The sequence below is a fragment of the Meriones unguiculatus genome, chromosome 8, assembly GCF_030254825.1.
Source record: "Meriones unguiculatus strain TT.TT164.6M chromosome 8, Bangor_MerUng_6.1, whole genome shotgun sequence".
NCBI lineage: Eukaryota > Metazoa > Chordata > Mammalia > Rodentia > Muridae > Meriones > Meriones unguiculatus.
In genome coordinates, this window is record NC_083356.1 from 119,122,443 (window position 1) to 119,147,098 (window position 24,656).

The window sequence follows — 24,656 nt, forward strand, 5'->3', positions numbered from 1 at the left end:
GAACATCTTCAGAACATTCTCAGACACAGTGTGTGTTTGGGGAGCTGTTACTGCCGTGAAAAGCATTTATCATTTAGAAAGAAAGATTATCCACTCATGAAGTAGATCATACCTAAGAGAGAGCTGACAGTCGAAAAAGAGGTTGATTTAAGGACAGGTTGCTATTTAATGAACACTTTAATGAATCAAGACACACACACACACACACACACACACACGTCTCCTCTCTGTCAGATAGTGTGTTAGGGACATTAGAGTGTACGGACACGCATGGCCTTTGCTTCTGTGACATTTATAGTCAGGGAAAGAAGACAGCATAAGCCAGTCGTGTTCAGGCATTCGGATGCACAAACTAAGGAAAGCAGACTAAAAGGAAGGATCATGGTATTATTTGTGAAAGAGTTGTGCCTAACTGTGTGATTAAAGAAACCTCGCCTGATGAAATGATTCCTGAACCATGTGGTTGAGTTTGGAGGATGGGTGGGTGCTAATTATGTGGGCAGTGTAAACGGCAGAGAACATTTTAGAGTGAACCCCGCATGCAAAGTCCCCCATGGCCCTAAGGGGCTGTCAGCACATTTGTGTTCTTACGTAAAAGGAATGACACCCTTTCATCACTCTTTCTTTTCATAGGCTCCCTCATACCCTCCCAAAAGTTAGACTCAGCTTTGGTCAAGGGATTGCCGTGTGCCGCCTGTGGTCAAACTGAAAGGACTATTTGAAGTAGACACGGATACTGCCATGTCACAGATGACCAAGTAAAGCGTAAGAAGCTTGGTTTTGTGTTCGGAGTTGGTAAGTAATACCCTGCTGCGATCTTCCCTTAAGCACGACCACAGGCTGGATGGGTCTTTCCCGTTCCAACATGACTCCTCAGCCTATTAGATGGACGTGGATTGTGGCCATCACTGCAGTTGTAACGTTCGTGGCGTGGATCTTATTTTACTCACGTCTGACAGCAAAGATAGAACTGTAACATAAATAATTTGAGCTGACCTACCTTTGAGAGTGAGGCACCTCCCCCACCTCTTTTCCATTGTATTTCCCCGCTGAAGACAGTGTGAACATTTATTTGGCCATTTAATATATAAATAAGCCCGGGTTTGTATCCGTCCATTTCAGTCTGAACTCTGCTTGGTCATAACACTGAATTTTCTTTTTGTTTCTTTCATTTTTTTTTTTCAGAGACCAGTTTGGAGTTGGACTTGACAAAGAAAATGTATTCTTATTTCTCAACAGAGAACTCAACTCTTGCTGCTAATATGAATGGGACTTTATCTGCAGCGTTAACTCATGGGTTGAACTCTACCAATGACCCGCCTTCAATGTCAATAACAAGGCTTTTCCCAGCCTTACTAGAGTGCTTTGGCATAGTCCTCTGTGGCTACATAGCAGGAAGGGCCAACATCATAACATCAACACAGGCCAAAGGACTGGGAAATTTTGTCTCCAGATTTGCCCTTCCAGCTTTATTATTCAAAAACATGGTCGTACTTAATTTTTCCAATGTGGATTGGGCTTTTCTATATAGTATTTTAATTGGCAAAGCCTCTGTGTTTTTCATTGTATGTGTATTAACCTTATTGGTTGCCAGTCCTGAGAGTCGATTTAGCAAAGCTGGACTGTTCCCTATTTTTGCTACACAAAGTAATGACTTCGCATTGGGATACCCCATAGGTAAGTTATTTTTCTTCTTCAATTAAAAAAAAATTCAAGCGTTTTATGTGGTAACATAAGCTTTTGATTTATCTGAGCATTTGTTAGTGACATATTCTTGTCTCTAAGAAATCTTTCATTGTTTTAATTGAAAAAAGTCTTTTTTCACACAATGTATTCTGATTACAATTTTCTTTCCCCAACTCCTCACAGACCCTCTCCATTCACCCATTATTTTCCTTAGAGCTGCCTTAAATTAGAATATATATATATATATATATATATACATATATATATTTCAGAGTTTAAGAATCACTTAATTTTCTTCCTAAAATATGTGGCCATATCCTGATGCCTTGTGGGGTAATCTTTCTAATATTCTATCTCTGCTCATGTAAAGACACCTAATTTCCAGAAGAAATTGCATTCTGATTTAAATGATGTTTAAAAGAAGGTCTTTGTCTCTATGAAAGTAGTGACGCCACATGCCAGCACTGGGAACTTCTGAGTAGCCTTTCCACAGCATTCTAGTTTTTGTGCTCTAGAAGGTATAGATTGTTTTTTCATTAAAGCTTATTTAGGAGCTTGTTTAAGTTTTCAGGGTATTTCCGCTTAAGGTCAGACGCGGCAAGTTCACCATTCCATCTGCAGCGCTGCACACAGCCTGACTTTACATTTTCTGCTAAAACAATAAACACACTAATTTGGGATGCTAAGGTTTCCTGATAGGAAATATATTCTGGTTTTCAGAATATACTACCATTCCTAGAAACTTCTTTTTTAAATTTAAAAACCCAAGTTATGTGTATTTTGACCACACGGCACAGCGTGTGGACTGTTATGCCTTCATCCATTCGTTTGTTTATGGAAGAGCTTTCCATGACTTTGGCTGAACCAGCTGCCAGGCACAGTCCTGAGAATAAAGTTCTCAAACAGACCGAATTCATATTTTAATGAAAAAAAAAAAAAAAAAAAAGAACATAGGATTGAAACCAAGATTCTATCAAATGCTAGCAGAGACCAGAAGAATAAGTAAGGGGCAGGGGTGAGGCGACAGTGCTGTGGCCGTGCTGCGTCCAGGCTTCTCTGTGATGTACAGTCTGAGCAGAGGTCCAGCAGAAAATTAAATTGTGCAGTTGAAACCTACCATGAACTCTTAGGCCTGAGTCAGTTTTTTTCCCCATCTTCCTCCCCACAAGTCATTTTATCACCCACACCAAAAAGATTGTAGTGAATTGTGCTTTTTCACCTTTCCCCACCTTAGCCAGGGGAAAAATACCAAAGAAATCCAATAGCACTGAGTAAAGCAGGAGACAGAAAAGGGAGGGAAACAGGCTCTTAGGTAACCGGTCTATAAATAGAGGCTCTATAGGTACTCCTTTACAGTTATGGAACTTTAAATTAGAATTACATGGCAGGCGTTAACGTTTGTCCATCTCCTTAAGAGAACTAAAAATATAGTCTGGGCAAGGGTTTGTAGTACAAGGACTCCAGAAGTGACTCTTTGCCATAGTATTTAATAAATATTGTCCTTATTTCAGACATGAGCAAGAGGTATATAGTTTCATACTTTTTTATGTTGACTAGTGAGCTCATAAAGAGAACTAACATTGGTAACTTTATAGTTTACTGGGGACTTTATTATTTGAATAGGGCAGGTATTATCACTTTTAAATAAGGAGACAGGGTTACAGGTCACACAGCTAGCATGTGCCTGAGTCCCAGCTCTGGGCTTTGGACTCCTAAATCCCAGGCACTCTTCTATGCCACACAGTTACATAACAGGCTAAGCCTATCTTACAAGACCCAACCAACCTTTGTAATTTAGCAGTTTCAGACAGAATCAGATGGTTTTGTCCTTAAAATACGTTCAGAAGGGACTAGGGTGGTGGCTTAGTTAGAAGCAAGAGGACCTGAGTTCAACCCCCGCCCCAGCACCCACATAAAGGCCAGACAAGAGAACGTTAGCTTCCTGAGTCCTTTCCTGTGCTTTGTGAAAGGTCTTGTGTACTCTGTGTACTTGCTTTATGTGTGGGTTTTCTTGCCTTTAATGAAAGCCTTTCTTTGCCAGCCTGAAGAAAAAAAAGTCAGGTGGGCCTTTTCTGCCTAAAACCCTCACACTAGGAGGTGGGGAGAGGCGTGCCCTGGCGCTCACTGGGCAGTCGGCCTAACTGAAACAAGCTGCAGGTTCAGTGAGAGGCCTGTCTCTCAAATAAGGTGGAGTGAGATGGAGAAAGACTCCAGACATCCTCCTTCAGGTTCTGGATGCACACACATACATGTGAACCCACACACAGATGTGTGAATCCACAAAGAGGGAGAAAAAGAACAGAAGTGGAAAGGAGCTATTAGATAAGTTACTTTTCTTATTAAGACACTTTCCAGATTCAATGTAAATGACAAGCCATATCCATCAGTTTTTCTTACATTCCATGTTTTATTAGTAAATTGGTAATGTTAGGTTTCTAGCATTATAGCAATCCAAATATCCGTGATGAGTGAGTTGGTCAATTACGGGTTATAATTTTTGCTGTTTGTTTTACTCACAGAAAAATAAGTTTTTTGGTGCCAGGCTGTAGACTATTGCTTTACCAAAAACCAGTCCTCTAGACAGCTTTCTCCTCTGCCTGTAGGATGGAAACTGTGATAGAGAACATTAGGCCATGTGTCTGCTCCCAGCGGGGTGTTTGTCAGTGCTGTGTGTGTCCATCTGTCCTCCACTCTTGCTCATGGTGAACAGAGGGGACAGTCGTCAGACAGTCCTTTCTTTCAGTTTGTGTCACCGCCTCTCCTAGGAATTCCCACAGTGGGGTTCGCGCTCGTAGACTTGATAATAAGTTTGAAGAAACATCCTTCCTCAGGCTGCATTGCCTCCTCATTGGCTCAGTTCACAGGGGATGTGGGAAGTGCTGGCATGGAGAGAAGTTAGTGAATAAAGAAAAGGCTCTGCATCTTTTCTATATACTTGGACTATGGTACATAGAAAGTACATACTGCTATTACTATGTAGCTTTTACATTAAAGTCAAATGGATTACAAAGATACTTTTTAAAAAAAACAATCCAGGTGTGAGGAGAAACTGAGAATCTTCCAAGCTGAAATGCTGACTTCAGCAGATCAGAATGGCTCCCTGCCTCTGTCATTAAAAGGTACTAATAGGGCATAGTTAAGTCCTATAATTTATTCTTCAAACAATGCTGATAGCATAAGTACCCCGACTAATCATAATTATGCTCTAGTGCCTGAGCTGTAAACAGAAAGGAGATGAAGCATTTAACTATATGCCATTAAATAATGGAATGATCTTGTCAGGGTCTTTGCGTTATCTGCTAGAGATTGAAACCCTGCAGAAATCAAAATAGGAGTCACAGTGGGTGGCTAATTTTATCTTAGTTCTTCCAAGCTTTATAATAACTCCTCATAATGGGATTCCCCTCCCTCTAAGACCCTTATTTATAATCATTAATTAATTAGGACTTAATAGTTGATGTCGTGATTATAAATCTAATTTTAGTTGCTATAGGTCACTGTATTCACGTGTGTTTTCCTTTTCCATTGGGAAGATTGTCTTCATGTTGCTAGCAAAAAGGGAGCACAGACAGTTTATAAAGATGGAATGTTAAGTAATTATGGAAATGAGTGGCAAAAGAGACTAGAATTCCCATGTTGAACCCCTTTTCTCTAGTAATCTAATAAGCATTTAATCACAATCATTTGCTCTCCCACTAGACGTCATTTCTGCCCCATGCACCCGTTCAGCTGAGTTAAAAGGCTCTAATTGTAACCTGCATTATAAATATTCACAATATGTAAAAAGGGAAAAACCATGAAATTTCAGTTAGACTGGAGGAATAAGTTCAAGAGAGCTACTGTAGAACATAGTGAACACAGTTAAAAACAGCGTACAGATTCATATCATACGAACTGTGTAAGAAAATAGGTATGCTGGTGAGCTCAGTTTAACCATTCCGAAACATAGGCATTTCAAGATGACGTGCATATAACACGTATGATGTTTAGTGGTCAATTTAAAATAAATTGGTAGGCTGAAGCGAGAGGGCTGCTGGTATTTCCTTCCCCAACTCCTCACAGACCCTCTTCATTCACCCATTATTTTCCTTAGAGCTGCCTTAAATTAGAGCATATATATATATATATAATATATATATATATATATTTCAGAGTTTAAGAATCACTTTATTATCTACCTACAATATGTGGCCATATCCTGATGCCTTGTGGGATAATCTTTCTAATATTCTATCTCTGCTCATGTAAAGACACCTAATTTCTAGAAGGGATTGCATTCTGACTTAAATGATGTTTTAAAAAAGGTCTTTGTCTCTATGAAAGTAGTGACGCCACATGCCAGCACTGGAGTCCTTGTACTACAAACCCTTGCCCAGACTATATTTTTAGTTCTCTTAAGGAGATGGACAAACGTTAACGCCTGCCATGTAATTCTAATTTAAAGTTCCATAACTGTAAAGGAGTACCTACAGAGCCTCTATTTATAGACCGGTTACCTAAGAGCCTGTTTCCCTCCCTTTTCTGTCTCCTGCTTTACTCGGTGCTATTGGATTTCTTTGGTATTTTTCCCCTGGCTAAGGTGGGGAAAGGTGAAAAAGCACAATTCACTACAATCTTTTTGGTGTGGGTGATAAAATGACTTGTGGGGAGGAGGATGGGGGAAAAACTGACTGAGGCCTAAGAGTTCATGGTAGGTTTCAACTGCACAATTTAATTTTCTGCTGGACCTCTGCTCAGACTGTACATCACAGAGAAGCCTGGACGCAGCACGGCCACAGCACTGTCGCCTCACCCCTGCCCCTTACTTATTCTTCTGGTCCCTGCTAGCATTTGATAGAATCTTGGTTTCAATCCTATGTTCAAAGCCAGCACAGGCTACAGGGTGAGATTTTGTATCAAAAAATAAAAAATAAAATAAAATAAGGGGCTAGGGTGGGAGCTTAGTTGGGGAAGTGCTTGCTTTGTAAGCACTTTGTAAGCATGAGGCCAGTGTGAACGTAAAACCTCACGGGAGGTTGACAAACGTCCCTGGAGTCTGAAGGTCATCCAGTCCAGTGCTGGTCACCCAGTCCAGCTGAGTCAGTGAGCTCCGGGTTCGTGAGAGACCCTGTTTAAAGAGTAAGGTGGGAAGCGATTGAGAAAACGCTCACCGTCACATCTGACCGCCACATGTGTGCACAGACACACGAATATGAACACACGTGTGCATCCAAAAGGGCTAATTAAGGTGACAAAGCACGATCCAAAAGGAGACAGTTTAACCAACAGCGGGTACAAATCATTTTACGCTACAAAATACATCTTTAGCTTATCTGACACCGTTAGCATTCATTGATGCGTCGGGTTAATCAGTTTAATCCTGTCCACAACTGCCTTGGGTGCGGTCTGTGGATTATAAAATGATGCCTTTAATCTCTTGAGGTGGGATTGATACTAAGTAAAGTATTACAGTATTCTAGAGAGGGTAAGATTTAACAATGTAGGTTGAAGACTTGGTAGAAGGAATCCAAGAGACTGGCCTCAAATAATAGGCAAGTTTCCGTAAGGAACAAGTAATTTCAAGAAGTCAGAGAGAGGAGGCATGCTCAGCAATGGATCAGCAATGGAGCTTGTAATCATGAATGTGTGTCTGCTGCGTCTGTGATAGGGTCTGGCAGATCTTACAGAGCAGGGTTGGACAATTATGGGGACTGGCTGTGCTCATTTAAAAAAAAGCCACACGTGCTGTTCCAGTGAGTGGCGGAAGCGGTAGAAAAAGATTAATTTTTGAAAGCTTTGACTTTGAATTGCTGTGATTTATGTGGTACTCTTTGGAGTTAATAATGTGGATAAAAGGAATGGTTGAGAAAACGCAGAAGGACACGGGTTAGTAGATAAGTAAGTGGCCTAATTTTCAGATTGTTAACTAATAGGAGTAAGAGCCCAGAGGAGAAAATACAGAAGACCCTGTAAAGGAAGGAAGGACAGTAGTCTCTCTGTATGACAGGAGCATATTTCAGGATTCTACTTCTGAATTCTATATATACTAGGCCTTGAACTCCCAACAGCAATTCTTGCCTCAAAATCCTAAGTGATGAGATTCTTTCTCTCTCTCTCTCTCTCTCTCTCTCTATATATATATATATATATATATATATATATATACATATAAACATGTGCATATGTATATATGTGTTACATATGTAATAAAAATTGTCTTATACATGCCTGTAATCAGGTTTACTGTATAAATGAGATACACCGAGCTTCACAATCACTAGTAAGACAGAACAGTAACTCACTGTAAAAGATGATGTGGGTTGTGGTCTCTGTTCCTTTCTTTGACACTGTCTCACTGCACTCTTTCTATCGTTCTTGCTACCTTTGGACACCTGGGCATGTAGCAAGCCAAAGCAAGGATGGGCTGATGCAATATTTGATGACTGCCTAACAATAGCAATGGAAAACTGGTGCTCAGATTTGTATTGAATGAGAGAGAGAGACTCCATTATGTCATAATGAACACTAAATTGCCCAGAAAGTCATCAGTCAATATAAGGGCTTAGAGTAGAGTGTGGAACTGAAAATACCTTTGTATTGCATTGTGGCCACTCAGGAAGAATCTGAAAATCAGACTGAAAACGCAAAGGCGTTCCCCAAACAGATACTCCACTTAAAAAACTGAAGTGGTAGGTAGACACAGACATTCTTACAGGTGGAATGCTGAGGAAGCGTGGCTCCCTAAGAGTAATTATCAAGATGCTGCTTTTCACTTAAACAAGTAAAGCAGCAGAAAACACAAACTGCAGCCACCGAGCCATAAAGCCAGCGCACCTAATGTAGAAATCAGTGAGGAGAATTGCTGGGGTTTTATGCAATCAGATGCATTTAAACTCTGTCTTGGCGCTATTACAGACCTGTGCGTGCACTTAGCTGAGAGAAAAAAACTGATTTGAATCTTATAAGAAGTAAGAGTAGCTAATGAGATGGAGGTGAAGTTCTGAGGTTGTATAATCTATTACATAACTTTAACGGGACATGTGTCTGACAGTAAATGAACTCACAAATCCTGAGGAGATAAACAAATATTTTCTGACCTGTGTCACTTTATCTTAATGTAAATGAAGAAACCGAATCTACAGTATTTCCACATGATTGCCTCTCTCCTTTGAATGACTGCAGCAAGTTTATTTTATCTTTATTTCTCAACTTCGCATCCATCATGAATGAGCTTTTTATACTCCCGGCTGGATAGGTTCAAGTTCTACGTCCAAATCGGGCCTGAAGACTGAGCTGTGTATCCGGCAGCTGTAAGTTAGTTGCCTTGTTCAAACACAGGCCAGTCCCTCGCTCTTTACCTTCTGGAAAGGCTGGAAGGGTGAACCCACCCTGGCCTCCCCCGTCTCTCACAGTCAGGTTCTTCTCACACCTTCCAAAAGCCCCTTAAATCTCGCATAAAATATAGTACGTGTGCTCTGTAATGTGCCATTTCTTCTCGCACAGCCTGTTTTTGTAACCAGCTCTCTGGGGACACGCTGAGAACAGAATGCGTAGTTATATTTGCAAGAGTGACTCTCCGACACTCCCCTCCCGGACACTTCCCAGGTCCAGCCTGCTCTCCTTCCTTTACATCTTCTCTGGTCTAGAAGCATTTCTTGCTTTCATTTCCTCACAGCCTATGTGTGTGACTGGCACCTTCTTTCTCCTAGCTACCTGGTACTATTGTAGGACATGAACTCTGCTCTCTTGCTGACAACTACTAAAGTCGATGTTGTCTGGCTCTGTCTCTCCTCTCCATTCCAGCATTTCCTCCGTTCGCGGCAGACTTGAATGTCTGACTCTCATCTTAAAAGGTTCTGCCTTTCTCACCTGCGGCTAGCATCCCCCCAGCCAGCCACCGAATTCTCTGCCCTCTCAGGTCTGTGGCTCCTCATCCCCAGTGAGCCTTTCCTCCCCATCAGCTCTCAGTTCACATTCTAGACCACGTCTGGATCATATGAGCTTCTGAACTGATACGTGCCTCAGGGACCTGACCTACCTCCTGTCAGCTGTTTCACATCTCTGCATCTTTGCCTGGAGAGTGTAGACTCCATCACTGCAGGGTGCTAGATCCTGACTCTACTCTTTCCCCTCTGCCGCCGTCGGAGTCCTCCTTACCACACCAGCAAAGCTGCTTTCTCTATGAGATCAGGCAAATATCTTGTTGCTCTCTCCACTTACCCAGATTTCTACTTTGAAGTGCTCTTTTAAAGATTTTACACCTCTCCCCTTTTCTTAGAGATTCAGTTTTAAGCCCCTGTCGGGAAAATAGTTAGGTTTTCATTAAAAATAATTTAAGGTTTATTGTTATTTTATAAACCGGGTGGTTCTTAATATAACAAGTTTCTTCTCCGCCTTGTCAGCTTTATTACTAAAATTTGCTTTTCTAAAAATAAGTGAATGGGGTTATTCATCACTATTTAGATTAATTCTCGACAATATAAGCAAGCACGGGGAATGTTATACATATGCATTTGTGTAATTCTGTGGTAATATTCTGGAACCGATATTCTTGTTTTGCAGTTGAAGCTCTGTATCAAGCCACGTATCCCGAATATCTCCAGTACATCTACTTGGTGGCACCAATATCTCTTATGATGTTGAACCCTATTGGGTTTATCTTCTGTGAAATCCAGAAGTCAAAAGACTCTCAGAACGCTTCTCAAAATAAAGCAAAGATTGTGGGACTGGGATTTCTACGCGTGCTGCAGAACCCCATCGTATTTATGGTCTTTGTTGGCATCGCCTTCAATTTTATTCTCGATAAAAAGATCCCTGTATATATGGAAAATTTTCTTGACGGACTTGCAAATTCCTTCTCTGGGTCAGCACTGTTTTATCTCGGTCTGACAATGGTAGGAAAGATAAAGCGGCTGAAGAAGTCGGCGTTTGTGGTACTCATTCTTCTCATCACAGCTAAACTGTGAGTCTCACTCATTTAACCTGGGAATTTTAGTGTGAAAAAGAAAAGCCTATTTAACCATTCACTGGGTTGCATTGCACCTATTTCCTTTAAACCTGAATCCTTGCTTATATAGTTGTGATTTAAAGGAAAATGGACTATTTGGGTATTGTAAAGAATTATTTTCTTACTATGGCATATAGGTTAATTTTTCTACTTTGCTGTTAAAAGATAAAGATAAAGATCATTGGTTCTTATTCAGGCTTTTTTTTTTCCATTTAGCATTTGTGTAAAGTTTACCTAATATTTTCAATGTCTCAGTAAATTATACCTAATTATTTTTTATGCTTCTGGGCATCAAATCCCAGACCTTGTACATGCTAGGTAACTAACTATTCTACCACTAAGCCATATATACTATATCCCTAGGTCATATTTTTAAAATAAATTTTGCAAATTTTTTAAGTCTATAAAAATCACAAAATAAAAGCATCTTATTGTTTAAGAATAATAATTTTTAATATACACTTTTTAAAAAGAATTTTGGAGACTATTCAGTTACCATGAGTTTGGTTGAATGTTCTAAATATAGGTTAGCCAGTATAAACATTTTTACCTATATTATCAGGATTGGAATAACATTATGGTGGAAACACTTTTTAGTTACTAAGTTCTTCAGCACATTGGTTTGTCAGCCATGGAGCTGACATAATTTTACTGCAATATTACCCAAAGTACTTAGGGCAAGCTTAAATGTGGAATTCAACTCTTATGTAAGAGCTGAATTTTAAATATATAAATTTTCATGGGACCAGGACTATGCTACACATCTATATTTCCAAAATAAATAAAAAAGGAATATTTCTGAAAATATTTTAGTGGTAATATGTTCTTTACAATGTATGAGTTAGTATTTCCACTGCACTGTTTCATATGATAATATTGCAATCTCAATGATAATTAAAATTTTTCAAGGTCTTTTATTCTTATTAGATATTTGATTCTTTTTCAAAATTAAAAAAAAATAATAATACAGGGCTGTGGAGATAGCTCAGCATTAACTCTTCTTTCAGACAATCAGGCTTTGAGTCCCAGGACCCACAAGGTAGCTAACAGCCATCTTGGCTCCAGTTCCGGGGGGATCCGCCACCCTCTTCTGGCCTCGGTTGGTACTGCATGCACATGATAATGCAGAAATACAAGCAGGCAGTACACACACACACACACACACACACACACACACACAATAAATAAGTGCGTGCATTCATAAAAAGAAATGACAGTGCCTGGGCTGCTTGTACTGTCTATCACAACAACCGTCTAAGGGTAATTTCGGACTGTGGCGGTGGTTCAGTCTGTGAAGTGCTGGTAGCAAGAAGTCTGAGGCATGAGTTTGGTTCCATAGCAGGCATGTGAAAAGCCAGACGCGGGGGCACGTGGCTTAATTCCAGCAGATTCTCTGGGGCGTCCTGGCCAGTCCGCCTCGCCAGAGCGGTGAAGCGCAGGCTCAGAGAGTGAGCTTGTCTCAAAAACGACGCCCGGTGTCAACCTTTGACCCCCACAGGCACACCTGTGTGCGTGTGCTCAGTTCCTAGTCCCAGGGTCCCTCCCCAGCCACTGCGGTGACAATGTATCCGCTCGCTCCTCCTGAAGGCCAGCCTCTCCGCTCAGCGACTGTGCTGTGTTCTCTCCACAGAGTGCTGAGGACTGATAACAGCTCCTCGCCAGAGCCGGCTTCCTTTGTTGGCTGCTCCCCACGGCTGTCTCAGCTCCCTCTGCGCTGGCTTTGTTTTCATTTACCAGTATCAAGAGCTAATTATTAAGATGCCTACTTTCTGCCACTTTTTATCTTTCTACCGCTTTTCAGAATTTTATTGGGATGCATTTTTTATCGTTAATTGATCCATTTAAACACTTAAATCACAAAGTTCAGCTTTGTTCCCTCAAAAAGTTTAGACATATTCTTGAAAGAAATTACTAAGATTCTCGGTCTTTTTTTTTTTCATTTAACATTTTAATTAACCAACGAAGGAAGCAAGAAAGCAGCAATAATTATAATGCTTAGCTTTTCTTTTTTTTATAAGAAAATTTTGTTTTGTTTGCAAGAAAAGTCTGTTTTACCCTCTATATTCCCTAATGTTTGAACTATTCCAGGGCATTGTTCTTGAAATGGCTCCTAGCCGAATCCCTGACTTTCAACAAAATGTCCAGAAGCAATAAAATATACACATGGAAATGCATATGCCTTCGGGGCAGATCAGTAATAATGTAATTCCAAGTTCACCAGTGCGGTTAGGAGCGGGGACAGACGGCGCCCGTGTTGAGGGCTTTCTGAATCTCTTCTTTCTCCAGGCTGGTGCTGCCCCTTCTGTGCAGAGAAATGGTGGAGCTCCTGGACAAGGGGACCAGTATCGTGAATCACACGAGCCTGTCCAATTATGCGTTTCTCTACGGCGTCTTCCCTGTAGCCCCAGGGGTGGCCATCTTTGCGACCCAGTTCAACATGGAAGTAGAGATTGTATGTATGCACTGTTGGTCTCCAAGTTGGGTGGTTTGTGTGGTGAAGAGAAAAAAGGAAGCGGTAAAACACAGAAACCAGCGTTCTTGAATGAGAACCTGAGATTTCTAAGCTGTCGCCCTGTAAATAAGGAGGGATTCTGTAACGTTATATAACCATGGGTATTTGATATGGGAACCTTGTTTAGCTATACTTTTTTTTCCTATTTTTTTTTAAAAAAAAACCTGTGTTTTTTTATTAGTCTTGTTTTGTTTCAAGTACTTTGCATCTATGCTTATACTTAAGCATTAAAATTATTTAAAGAAGGGTAATTTTGAATTTTTGAGGGAAAAATCTATTTCATTCATTGTAATTCAATTATCACAAGAAAATACCCAAAAATAAACTGAGAAAATTGTTAAATTAACAGTATCTATGCATATTGTACATGGTGTATACAGTGTTAAAGGTGTTCTGAAAATAATGAGGGACAGTTCCATTAATTAATCTATATCACGTTTGTTTTTTTTGTTAGTTGATTACCCCAGCCCCTAGTTTGTGAAGTAGAATGGGAGAAAACTGTTCATAGAGTTAATTAGACTGCTGAAAGGGTGTTTTTCTAGAACCTAGAAGATAATCAACAACAGAATTTGTAGTATTTTTATATGTCAATATCATTGAAGCTAGATTAGAAAGAGAAGCTAGTGGAGCATTCTCTTATAAAAGAGGAATATGGCATCAGATACTATGCTGGATTCTATGAGGTCCTTAATGGTTTTCATTTTCAGTTAAAATGCATTAGTCTATTATGGGTATTTAAATTGTTGAGCAATTGTTTAAGTAAGATTATGACTCCTTAATTATATCTCATTTTTGCAGATAACCTCAGGAATGGTAATAAGTACATTTGTGTCTGCTCCGATCATGTATGTTTCTGCCTGGTTACTGACCTTTCCCACCATGGATGCTAAGCCCCTGGCCTATGCCATTCAGAATGTTAGTTTTGATATAAGTATTATCAGCCTGATTTCCTTGGTGAGTATGTTTCAGCGTCAAATTGAATAGAAACTACAAAATAAGTTTGACAATAACTATTAATAGAAAAAAATTTTAACTACTTTTAAAAAACATAATAGAGAACTAAAGCCTAAAAATATAATATTAACTTCCCAATTAAGTAAGTTTGTCTTTCCAGTCGGGGGTTCTGAGTTGTGTAGTGGGCAAGGTATGTGACTTAGTCAAACTTGGATTTGATTCCTTGTCTTATTGCAAGTTCCCTGTATGTCTCTTTGGAGCTATGTAACCTCTCTTACACTCAGTGTTCTTGGCTATAAAGATAATCATTTCACCTAGTTCTATGGATTGTTTTAAGGTTTGAGATGAGAGAAGCATCTTATGGACAATGATCACCGTATAAATACTAGCTGTTTTAGAAACATGGGATCAGCAAAGGTCTTCAGGATCAAAAGTAACCACTTACTTAAATGAAATTTCAAATAACCTTTAAAACTTGATCCTTCCAGCTCAAATAGATAAGCTTTTTAACAACTAGGGTACCCTAGTTCAGATCAGAGGCCTGCTGCATTCAGTCAGAACTCTAGATTGGAAAGAGATCATGTTTATTCTCAAAAAGGGGTGGATATGAGAATGGATACATATACTAACAATAAATAAATACATGGTTAATGTGATTTTTAGGAAATCCCATATCCATCATATTCTTAAATATCTATGTTCCTTGATGAGAAGGTAGTTGGGGAGAGCGAAGGTATCAACTTCTGTTGGCAATTAGGAAAAAGAAGAAAATTAACCAGCATACTTTCCTGGGCACCATGAAGGTGGAGTAGAAACTCAGTCCTGGGGTTGGGGTGTAGCTTAGCTGTAGAACACATGCTTAACACGCATGAGGGCCTCGGTTCTGGGTACTAGCCAGGAAAGAAAGGAAGAGGAGGAGGGGAAGGAGGAGGATAAGGAGGAATTCAATTCTTTTAAATACTAGGAATACAGGATTAATCTTGGTGTGGGAGGTATGTGTTGTTTGAAATAAGATAACCTGGAATTTAAACTCCTCACTAGTGTCATAGAAATCAGAAATGAAAAATTTAGAAGAGTTCTTTCTTAAATAATTGGCTGTGACATTGTGTCCTACCCCAGCCACTGAAGGTTGGCATACTTAGAATATGTCCTTAGTCAAAACATTAGTTCTTAAAGAATTAATTTGTTAATCATAGTATTTCTCCATGCCTTTTATTTTACTCTGGATACAGTAATCTATGTTAATAATTTTCATTTTTAAGGAAACCTTAAAATTTCTTCTGGAATGAGGATAAAGAGGATTCTCTAAAAGCACTAATCATGGGGACCAGGCATAATGGTACCCACCTGTCCCCTTAAGGGTCTGGAGTTCAAGGCAAGCCCTGTTACACAGTGAGAGCCTGTCTCGAAAGAGCCAAGGGCTGGGATGAAGCTCAATGGCGGAATGCTTACCCAGCATATTATGAGGCTCTGAGGGCAATCCTGTACCACAATAAAAAGGTTTCTGATGTGCTATTTAATAAGTATTTATAAAGATTGAGAAACATAAATAACTTGAACATTTTGTCTTCAAGATCTGGTCTCTGGCTATTCTTCTCTTGAGTAAGAAATATAAGCAGCTTCCTCATATGCTTACAACTAATTTACTCATTGCTCAGGTTAGTATACTATAGATAATTACAACAGTGCTTTCCCTTGGGATTTGTGTACTGGGTGAGAGAAAATTACTTTGTTAGATTTTCTTTTCAGTTACAAAGTCAAAACGATTAGCAGATATGATCAATTATAATTTAAATGCAATTAATCAATGTTTCCATATTAAATGTTGCAATATGTCTTAAACTTTGAGATTAACAATGGCAGTCAATGACAACTTTGTATTTTAAAGATACAAACAATTGAATCGTTAAAAGCTGAGCTCCCACCTGACTGTGGTGACTCACACTCAGAAGTTTGAGCATTTAGGAGGCAGAAGCAGGAAGGTTGCCATATGTTTGGAATCAGCCCATGCTACAGAATAAAACAGTAACAAAAAGAGAACTCATGGAACCTTACTTTCCAGTTAGGCCTTTGCCTGTGGTCATAAGGGGAAGAAATTTAACATTTTCTGTGTCAGTTCTTAATATATAAGGCTAGAATTAAAAATATGGTCTTTATTTTCATTTCATGTATGCATTGTTGAAGGCCCTTTTCCATAGAAAAGATGTTTTTAATCATAAAGCCTGACATTTTAGTAAAATCAAATGTAATAATTGATTAGCAATAATTTTAAATGAATGATTATTTCCTGTGAAGGAAACTTTAATGGGTATGATTGGATTAATAGCTTTTTTCCTGTTGTGGTAAATCATACTTACAAAATCTTTTAATATTTTTTCCTTTAGTCTATTGTTTGTGCTGGAATGATGATATGGAATTTTGTTAAAGAAAAAAATTTTGTTGGACAAATTTTGGTGTTTGTTCTACTGTACAGTTCCCTGTACAGCACCTATCTCTGGACAGGTGAGTCGGCTCATGAGTGGGCTGTTAGAATCTGCCCTGTGCCTTCCTCAGCATCTGCTGATCCACTTGACGTCTATTAGCACAGGCCAAGGTGTCTGCTCTGTTCATATGCATTTGCACACATGTGTGCATGCACGCGCGCACACACACACACACACACACACACAGAGTGTCTGCACATATACACACACAGAGTGTCTGCTGAGCTGAGTTATCTATTGAGTACACACTATCCCTGCCTCGCTCAGAGCTCTTGACTCTAGGCCATCCTTAGCATAGTTCCTTTTAGACATCAGGTGGAAAAGGGCAAAGGTGAGCTGAGTCCTGGAGCTCATTGCTGATCCCAGTCTTTGTAACTGCAAACTGTGGCTTTGTCTCAGAAACTAATTACTGTTGCGTCTTCTGCCTGGTTTCTTCTAAAGCTGGCTTGCAGCATGTTACAGAGATCTTCTGAGGATGGATAGTTATGTCTGGTACACAGCAGACACTCAACAGATGGAAACCTATTAGTCATTTAAGAGAGGGAAAAGAGGCAATGGAAGAACAAGATAAGTAGTTCGTGAGAGGATGCGCAGGGACTGGAGAGATGGCTCTGAGAGTAAGAGCACCGACTGCTCTCCCGGACCTACGTTTAATTCCCAGCACCCACATGGAGCTCACAACCATCTGTAACTCCAGTTCCAGGGCATCCAAAGTCCTTTGCTGGCCAACATTAGCATCAGACAAGCACATGGTACACAGACATACATGCCAGCAAAATACTCATATAGATAAAACAAAATCATTTTTAATATGAAAATAGAGTTCCCAGTGAGAAAGAATGTTTGACTTCACATCGCTGTTTTGAAATGTAACATTCATTTAGAAGCTGACATTCTGGTATGTTTGTGAAAAATACTGTCTGGATGTTTTTGTCTTCCAACCACAAATTTGAAATTGTAAAATGGTACCAGAAGGGGAATTTTACAGTGGTCAATAAGCAAGAGCCAGGAAGTGACCGGGGGGGGGGGTGGAGGCGGGGGTGAGGAGACCTTTGATTTCATGCCCTAAAGATCAAAAGCTGCCCCCATCTAAGTCCACAGCCTTTTGAAGTAAAGCAGCAAGGTGGGGAGGAGTTGCAGACGGGCAAGCTCACTGCAAACAGGAGACAGCTTGTGCTTCTTTGAGGCAAGTGTACCTGTCACACATGAGGCTTGTCACGAGGTGTCAAGTCAAAAGAACCCGGAGACTGTAATTCCAAAGATAGCTGGCCCAAACTGATCTCTGGTACCTAAGCTTACTCAGGTGGAATTTGTAATGAGAGTGAGAGAATAGCAAAGAGATCAGTCTGTCAGGAGCCCCAACCGTCCCCAAAACCTTCTTCGGTGTGTGGTGTGCGCTGAGATCTAGCTCGAGAATGTGGGAATTCGCTGGTGCTCTGAAGGTACCCTGTCACCGTCAGATTGTGGTAAACACAGCACGATTTTATGTGGCTAGTTGTTCAAGGTTAGGCCTACAACCAAAAAGATACAATTACAGAGCCGTTCAGTGCATTTGAAAATCCCAATGTCCAAGTCATTTTTCAGATTGGTTTACAGATTACCTGCACTGTTTCTGCCCAATCTGCATAACCGCTTGCTCTGTTCTTCCTGGAAAATCAATTGCCCTGCAACAGTTCAGCCAAGTCCTTGACCAGTGAAGCCCCAAGCTTTATGTGCTAATTAAACAATTTCAAACATAGATTAACGTATAGTCAATGTTTCCACATTTGTGCTGGTTCAGTTTGAGTATTTCGTTTTGCCAACTATGAAAGCGAGCCTAATTGGCTTAATTGGCTCAAGCAGATCTTCCCAGCTTCCTCATCAAGTGATGTGGGATTCTCATCTGACAGCTATGGTTCTTCACAGAGCAAGAAGAATCAGAATTTCAGGGCACCAAACCCTTCTCGAGGACCCCAGTATCTGCTTATGTTAATTCTAATTGTCAGTGCCCATTTATGTTAATTCTAAGAAAGGATCTGATTTTGCTAACGTAAATCAGTTTGAAATGTAAAATGGAATTCTGTTCTCTGTTGTTGTTGTTGTTGTTGTTGTTGTGTTTTGTTTTGGTTTTTTGGGATAGTGTCAGTTACTTCCACATACAGAGTTAGATCTAGTTATCTCATTCTTCAAACTACCAGAGAGCCTTCATTTGAATGGAAGTCATAATACCGTTTGGCCTTCGCTTGGCTCAAACTTAACATATAAAGCTAAATCTAATTCAGAGTAATGAGACTACTTAATTATAAGGTGGACACAGAGGTGATTATCATTGAGACTATGCCAAAAGACTGGAAGTTTCTTATAGACATATTATTTCCAGTCCTGAAAAATGCATCGTAGGAATCCCAGGACAGTTTCAGAACTTCACCTTGACTTCCTCAAAAGCATGGGTTGGTTTCTGCATCCCTCTGCCCTCTGCTGCTCAGGAGAGCCCTTGTGTCTTCCACACCTATGAAATTAAAGAGTTGATTTGAAGTAAATATTCCTTCTTCCTACGGCACTCAAATTCTGTAGCCTTGTGGAGCTTATCAAGTGCCTCATGTAGAAATGACAGTGTCAGGCACATGGAAAGTTTAAGAACTTAAAAACCAGCTGGGTGTGGGGGAGCGTGGTGTCATTTCAGCACTCAGAAGGCTGAGGCAGGAGGATTGAGAGGTTAAGGGCCCAATTTCAAAAGCAAAACAAAACCTTGAAATATTTATGTCTGTACTAGCTTTGTGCCACATTTACTAAGTTTATCTCAGATTTTTACGAAGCTTCAGCCCTAGATTTGAAGTGTTTTCCAAACGCTTCCAAACATTTATACTTCTTTGCACCAACAAAATGAAATCACTCTGAGAAATGTTCTATACACAGTTAAATTTTCCAATTCTACTTGGAATCTGATCACAGAAATGGAAACAAACAAGCAACAACAACAATAATCCGCTCTGGTTTTTGAAAAGTAATCCTTCAGTGAAACAAGATTTGAGTAAGGAGACGATGATTCCAGGAAGGGAAACACAAGTGTCTTTTAATTTAGAGAAATTCCTTCAAACAACATGCATTTATAAGGAGGAAATTTTGGAGCAAAACCTAGACTGTTATTGAAAAAAAAAATGGTGTTGCACACTTGCAACCCTGGGACTCAGAAAAATGGAAGAAGGGTGTCAGCAGATGAGCAGGTCAACTAAAAAACCAGCCACACAAAGTCACTAAAGCATGTGGAAGCTGGACCACTGCGGTACAAAATAAGCATGCCATCTTACAAAATGCCAAAACGCTGCTTCATGTCAAGAGTAACCGTTTCTCTTGGCTTTCTTGTTTCTAGGCCTTCTAGCACTTTCTTTGTTCCTTTTAAAAAAGCGCGAGAGCATGCAGATCCCCGTGGGCGCCATTATCATCGCTGGCTGGGGGTAAGTGGCGGCTCTCTGGTTGCTGATGGGCGTCCTCGCACAGCTGGCGTTCCTTCACTCTTTCTCAATGACTCCGCTTGCAGCATCCCCGCCCTCCTGGTTGGCGTGCTTCTGATATCTGGAAAACACAATGGAGACAGCATTGACTCGGCCTTCTTCTACGGAAAAGAGCAGGTGGGAAGAGCTTGCTGGCAGTTCCCTTTTGAGAATGTCTCTCTTTAACCAGTTTATGTACCTTGAGATGATTATGTTAACGTTAAATTGAAAATGTACTTTAGTTTGTTGTATACGACATTGGTGATTTTACATCACACTGCGACACCTCAAGATGTAAACAGTTTTACCTGAAGATTTTTAGATGCTTACGACTTGGTTATTTTTAAAATTTTATTTATATGAAAAGGACTTACACGATTATATCCAGCTGGTACTCATGTATATTAGCTATACTTTTTACAATTGTTTCTATAAGAAAGCCTCTATTCACCGAAATATGGTTGAACTATGCAGCACTTAGAAGTAATAAAGGGTCGGCAAGAAATCACTTGGTTACTTAAAGGAAAACAGTGACTGTATTGTTCACCACTTGCTGTACAAAGAGACAGCTAAGAGACTTGTCTGAAGACAAACCATCGTTTCTTTTTAAGTAAGTCACGTTCCTTCCACACGCCTACCCATTTTGAAGAAACACTGTTCTGTAGTATTTAAAGCCATATGGATCCATTCCTGTCAAAACCTTGGTTTTTAAAATTTTTAATGACTTATTTATTTTTATTTTATGTGCATTGGTATTTTGTCTGGATGCCTGTATGTCTATAGAGGCATCTCCTGGAACTGGAGTTACAGGCGTATATGAGCTGCCATGTGGCTGCTGGGAATTGAACCCAGGTCCTCTGGGAGAGCAGACAGTGTTCTTAACCACTGATCCATCTTCCCAGCCACCCCCCCAAACATTGTTCTTAAACATCCTGTACTGTTACTAAGATGAGATTATGAAAACGGGCCTAATGTCTTCCTCTGACGCTGGCAGATGATCACCACGGCAGTCACCCTGTTCTGCAGCATCCTGATAGCAGGCGTGTCACTCATGTGCATGAACCGTACCACCCAGGCTGGTCGCTATGAAGGCTTCGGCCAGTCTCAGAACCACAAGCCAGGAGAGCCTGGAAGCGCCACGTTTGAGGAGAGCCCAGCACCAACGAGCGAACCAGAACGCTTCCCAAGCACTATTCCAGAGACAAGTATGTGCCCCACATACATTTTAAAACTAACAGAAATTGTTGCGTGTATCCTAGATATTTTTGTTTAATGGAAATTTACTATCTACTTTGAATACTATAGGGGTTTGTCAAGTGAACAACTTGAACAATTCTGTTAGAATTTCATTATTCTAGCACTTCATTCATTAATCTAAGGTTAATGTTTTATTGAATTCTAAGACTTCCAAGAGAGGTTGGTTGGTTGGTTGTCTGGCTGGTTGAAACAGGGTCTTACTCTGTAACCCAGGCTGTCCTCAAATTGTTGATCCTTCTGCTTAAGCTTCCTGAATGCTGAGAATACAGACGTGAGCCACCATGCCAGTTTTCAGTGCTGGGGATTGAACCCAGAACCTCATACATGCTCAGAAAGTGTTCTACTGTAAACCGTATCTCCAGCTTTGACCTGAGAAGTTTGGAAGAAGTAAAAGGGAAGGAACATCCTTCTTAGCACGCTAAACACATGCATTTCCTACCTTAACAATGTTTTATCAAGCAAGTACCATTAATAGAATGAATTTAAGGAAATGGCCTAACTAAAAGTTAATCTTAGCAATTATCCATCTACAAACCATAGCCCACAAGCCAAATCAGACTCACCACCTGATTTTTTGTAGTTTCTCAGTTAAGAATGCTTTTTTGTTGTTTTTTGTTTGTTTTTACATTTTTTAAAAGATTGATATCATTGTAAGAGATTTCTTTTTTTAGGGCTCTTAATAGTTCTAGGAAACTGGAATTTCCCATCTACACTGTTGCGGAATGTAGCTATGACCATTCACTGTGTCCTGTGGCTGTGTTCATGCTGGGAAGGCAGAGCTGAATCTGCCACAGAGCCAGAATGGCCGCTAGGGAAAATGCTTGGCTATTTCATCTTACAGCCTGTAGTCCATCGTCCAGGGAAGTCAGAGCAGGAGCTCAGGGCGGAAGCTGATGTAGAGGACGCGGAAGAGTGCTACCATCTGGCTGGCTCCTCATGGCTTCTTACGGCTCCCTGGGCCAACAGCCTGGGGGCGGCACCGCCCACATTGGAGCTGGGCCCTCCCACATTAATCATCAGTCAAGAAAGTGTACCACAGGCTTGCCCATGGGTCAGCCCAGTGGGGGCATTTCCTCAGTTGAGGTTCTCTCCTCCAGACTCCTCTAGCTGGTGTCAAGTTAATGTAAAACTGGCTGACATGATTGACCTCTTGTCCCCTTGACACACAGACATATCACTGTTAAACCTGAACCTCTTCCTTTCTTATTCATTTCCAATATTAATATCACAATAGAAAGCATTCCGACTTTTAAAAGCCCCATAATCTTTAGTAATGAAAATACTTTAAAAGTTCAGTCTCTTTTAAACTGTCTCTCTAAAATTCCAGTCTCCCTAAAACAACAGTCTCCTACCTGTGGGCTCCTGTATCAAAATAAGTTATACATTTTCTTACTTCAAGATAGAACCAGGGCATAGTCACATTCAGATCAAAGCAAAAGCAAAGTCCAACCGTGTCAAACATCTAGGACTCATGATCTAGGCACCAAAGGGCTTGCTTGCCCCAGCACAAGCTTATCTCCTAGGCTGAGGCTGCTCCACCCCACAGCTGCTGCGGTCCTTGGTGGCCACCCATGCTATGCGCATCTCTAAATGATAGGGTTTCCACTGCAACAGGGTTGCACTTGTACCAGTAGCCTCTCCCGAGCTCTCTTCGGGGATTCTGACCCTGTCACACGGTGCCAAGCCTCAACTTCTCTCCATGGTCCCTTCAATTGTGGGCCTTCTACTTCAGCTGAGGCTACTCATTCACCAACGGCCTCAGCTGGCCTCTCATGGTGCTGCCTCAGCTGCTGTCTATGACCCCTTCATACCTTCAAAACAAGTAGCACCTGGAAGACTCTTCAACCTCACCACGCTCAGTGACCAATGAGTCAAGTGCCAAGTACAGACATGGCCCCCTCTGGACCACAGCTTCTGGGTGGGGATGCTGAGGAAAGGCTTACCAGAAGATCTCGCCTCAGTGATGCTGGTCTCTTCCAAGTCACAGATCATTGCTCAGACCCAGCTGGCCAGCACCAGTGGTCCCAGTAAAGCAAAGGTTTCACTTCAGTAGGGCTGGTCTCCTGTTAATTACAGCTGATTCTTCAGCCCCAGCTGCCCAGAATCACAGATTTGTAATTCAAAATGTTAAATGGCCCCGACAGTCTCAAACCTCTGTTCAAAACTTCCCGTGCCAGGCCTCCAGTACTATTTGCTAAGTTCCCACAGAACATCCCACTGAGCTCTGAGCACTGAACGGCCTTTTCACCCCCAAATTCCAAAGTTCTTCCACAATCCTCCCTGAAATGTGGCAGGGTCTGTCCCAGCAATACCTCATGAACCAATACCTCATGTACCAATTCCTGTCATTTCCAGAAAGTCAGGGCAGGAGCTGATACTGAGGCCATGGAGGAGCGTTGTTTATGGTTTGCTCAGCCTGCTTTCGTATAGCTCCCAGAACCACCGACACAGGGTATCACCACCCACCCTTTCACCTGTTTCCCTACCGAGAGATATTTAATTAATTGTTAAATAATCAAATTTACAAAAATTAATCATTAATTAAAATAGCTTTAAGACATTTCTCTGTTAGAAACAATGCAGCAAGCAGGGCGTGGTGGCACACATTTTTAATCCCGGCACTCAGAGAGGCAGAGGCAGGTGGATCGCTGTGTGGCCAGCCTGCTCTACAGAGTGAGTGCCCAGAGAACCCCTGTTTTGAAAAACCAAAACAACAAACAAACAAACAAAAAATAATGCAGCAGTGAGCATCTATGTTCATACAGCCCTGAGTACACAACAAGGCTGTCCTAAGGGTGGAATTTGTGAGTCATAAGAAATGTAAGCCCTCATGTGAATCCACTTATATGGGTTCGGTTCCAGACTTCCTTGGTTTATACATAGATTGCTGGAATCTCTTTCTGAATAAAGCCAGCTCTTCTTTATTTTCGGACCTAGTGCTCCTGCGTCAGTTTTTTGGATTGCTAAGCAAAGCTCGCTGGTTTCCCTCTCAAGTGAAGGAGCCAATCAGAGCAAGCAGTTCTCCCTCTATGTGGTCCAGTATCTACCCCGGCCTCTCTTTTCCAGTTTCACTAGATTTTCATCGTTCCTTTGAAACAGGACTTCCCATCTCCCGTCATTCCTGGGTTCAATCTAGCTGGTTTAACTTCTCTCATGGAGCTTTGGTCACATCAGGTTCTGCCACAGTGCAGGTTGAGACCCTCAAGTCTCTCCAGAACCTGATTGTTCCTGCCCAGCCCCTGTTCTTCATTTTCTCCCTGTGTACACTTCCACACTCTCCATGCTTTGCCCCAGACTGGCGCTCCTGC

General features: G+C 40.9%; 1 protein-coding gene across 4 annotated transcripts in view; it reads left to right on the top strand.

Moving 5' to 3' along the window:
- Gpr155 (G protein-coupled receptor 155) overlaps positions 1-24,656 on the top strand; it is a 43,722-nt gene that overhangs the window by 3,087 nt on the left and 15,979 nt on the right. For all 4 annotated transcript variants that reach the window (XM_021649959.2, XM_060390445.1, XM_060390446.1 and 1 more), the window contains exons 2-11: positions 634-795; positions 1,186-1,677; positions 10,228-10,627; positions 12,959-13,124; positions 13,983-14,138; positions 15,713-15,796; positions 16,523-16,640; positions 19,971-20,055; positions 20,139-20,229; positions 21,086-21,296. In XM_021649959.2, the coding sequence (XP_021505634.1) occupies positions 1,218-1,677; positions 10,228-10,627; positions 12,959-13,124; positions 13,983-14,138; positions 15,713-15,796; positions 16,523-16,640; positions 19,971-20,055; positions 20,139-20,229; positions 21,086-21,296 (1,771 nt within the window). In that variant the 5' untranslated portion in view covers positions 634-795; positions 1,186-1,217. The remainder of the gene's footprint in view (positions 1-633; positions 796-1,185; positions 1,678-10,227; positions 10,628-12,958; positions 13,125-13,982; positions 14,139-15,712; positions 15,797-16,522; positions 16,641-19,970; positions 20,056-20,138; positions 20,230-21,085; positions 21,297-24,656) is intronic.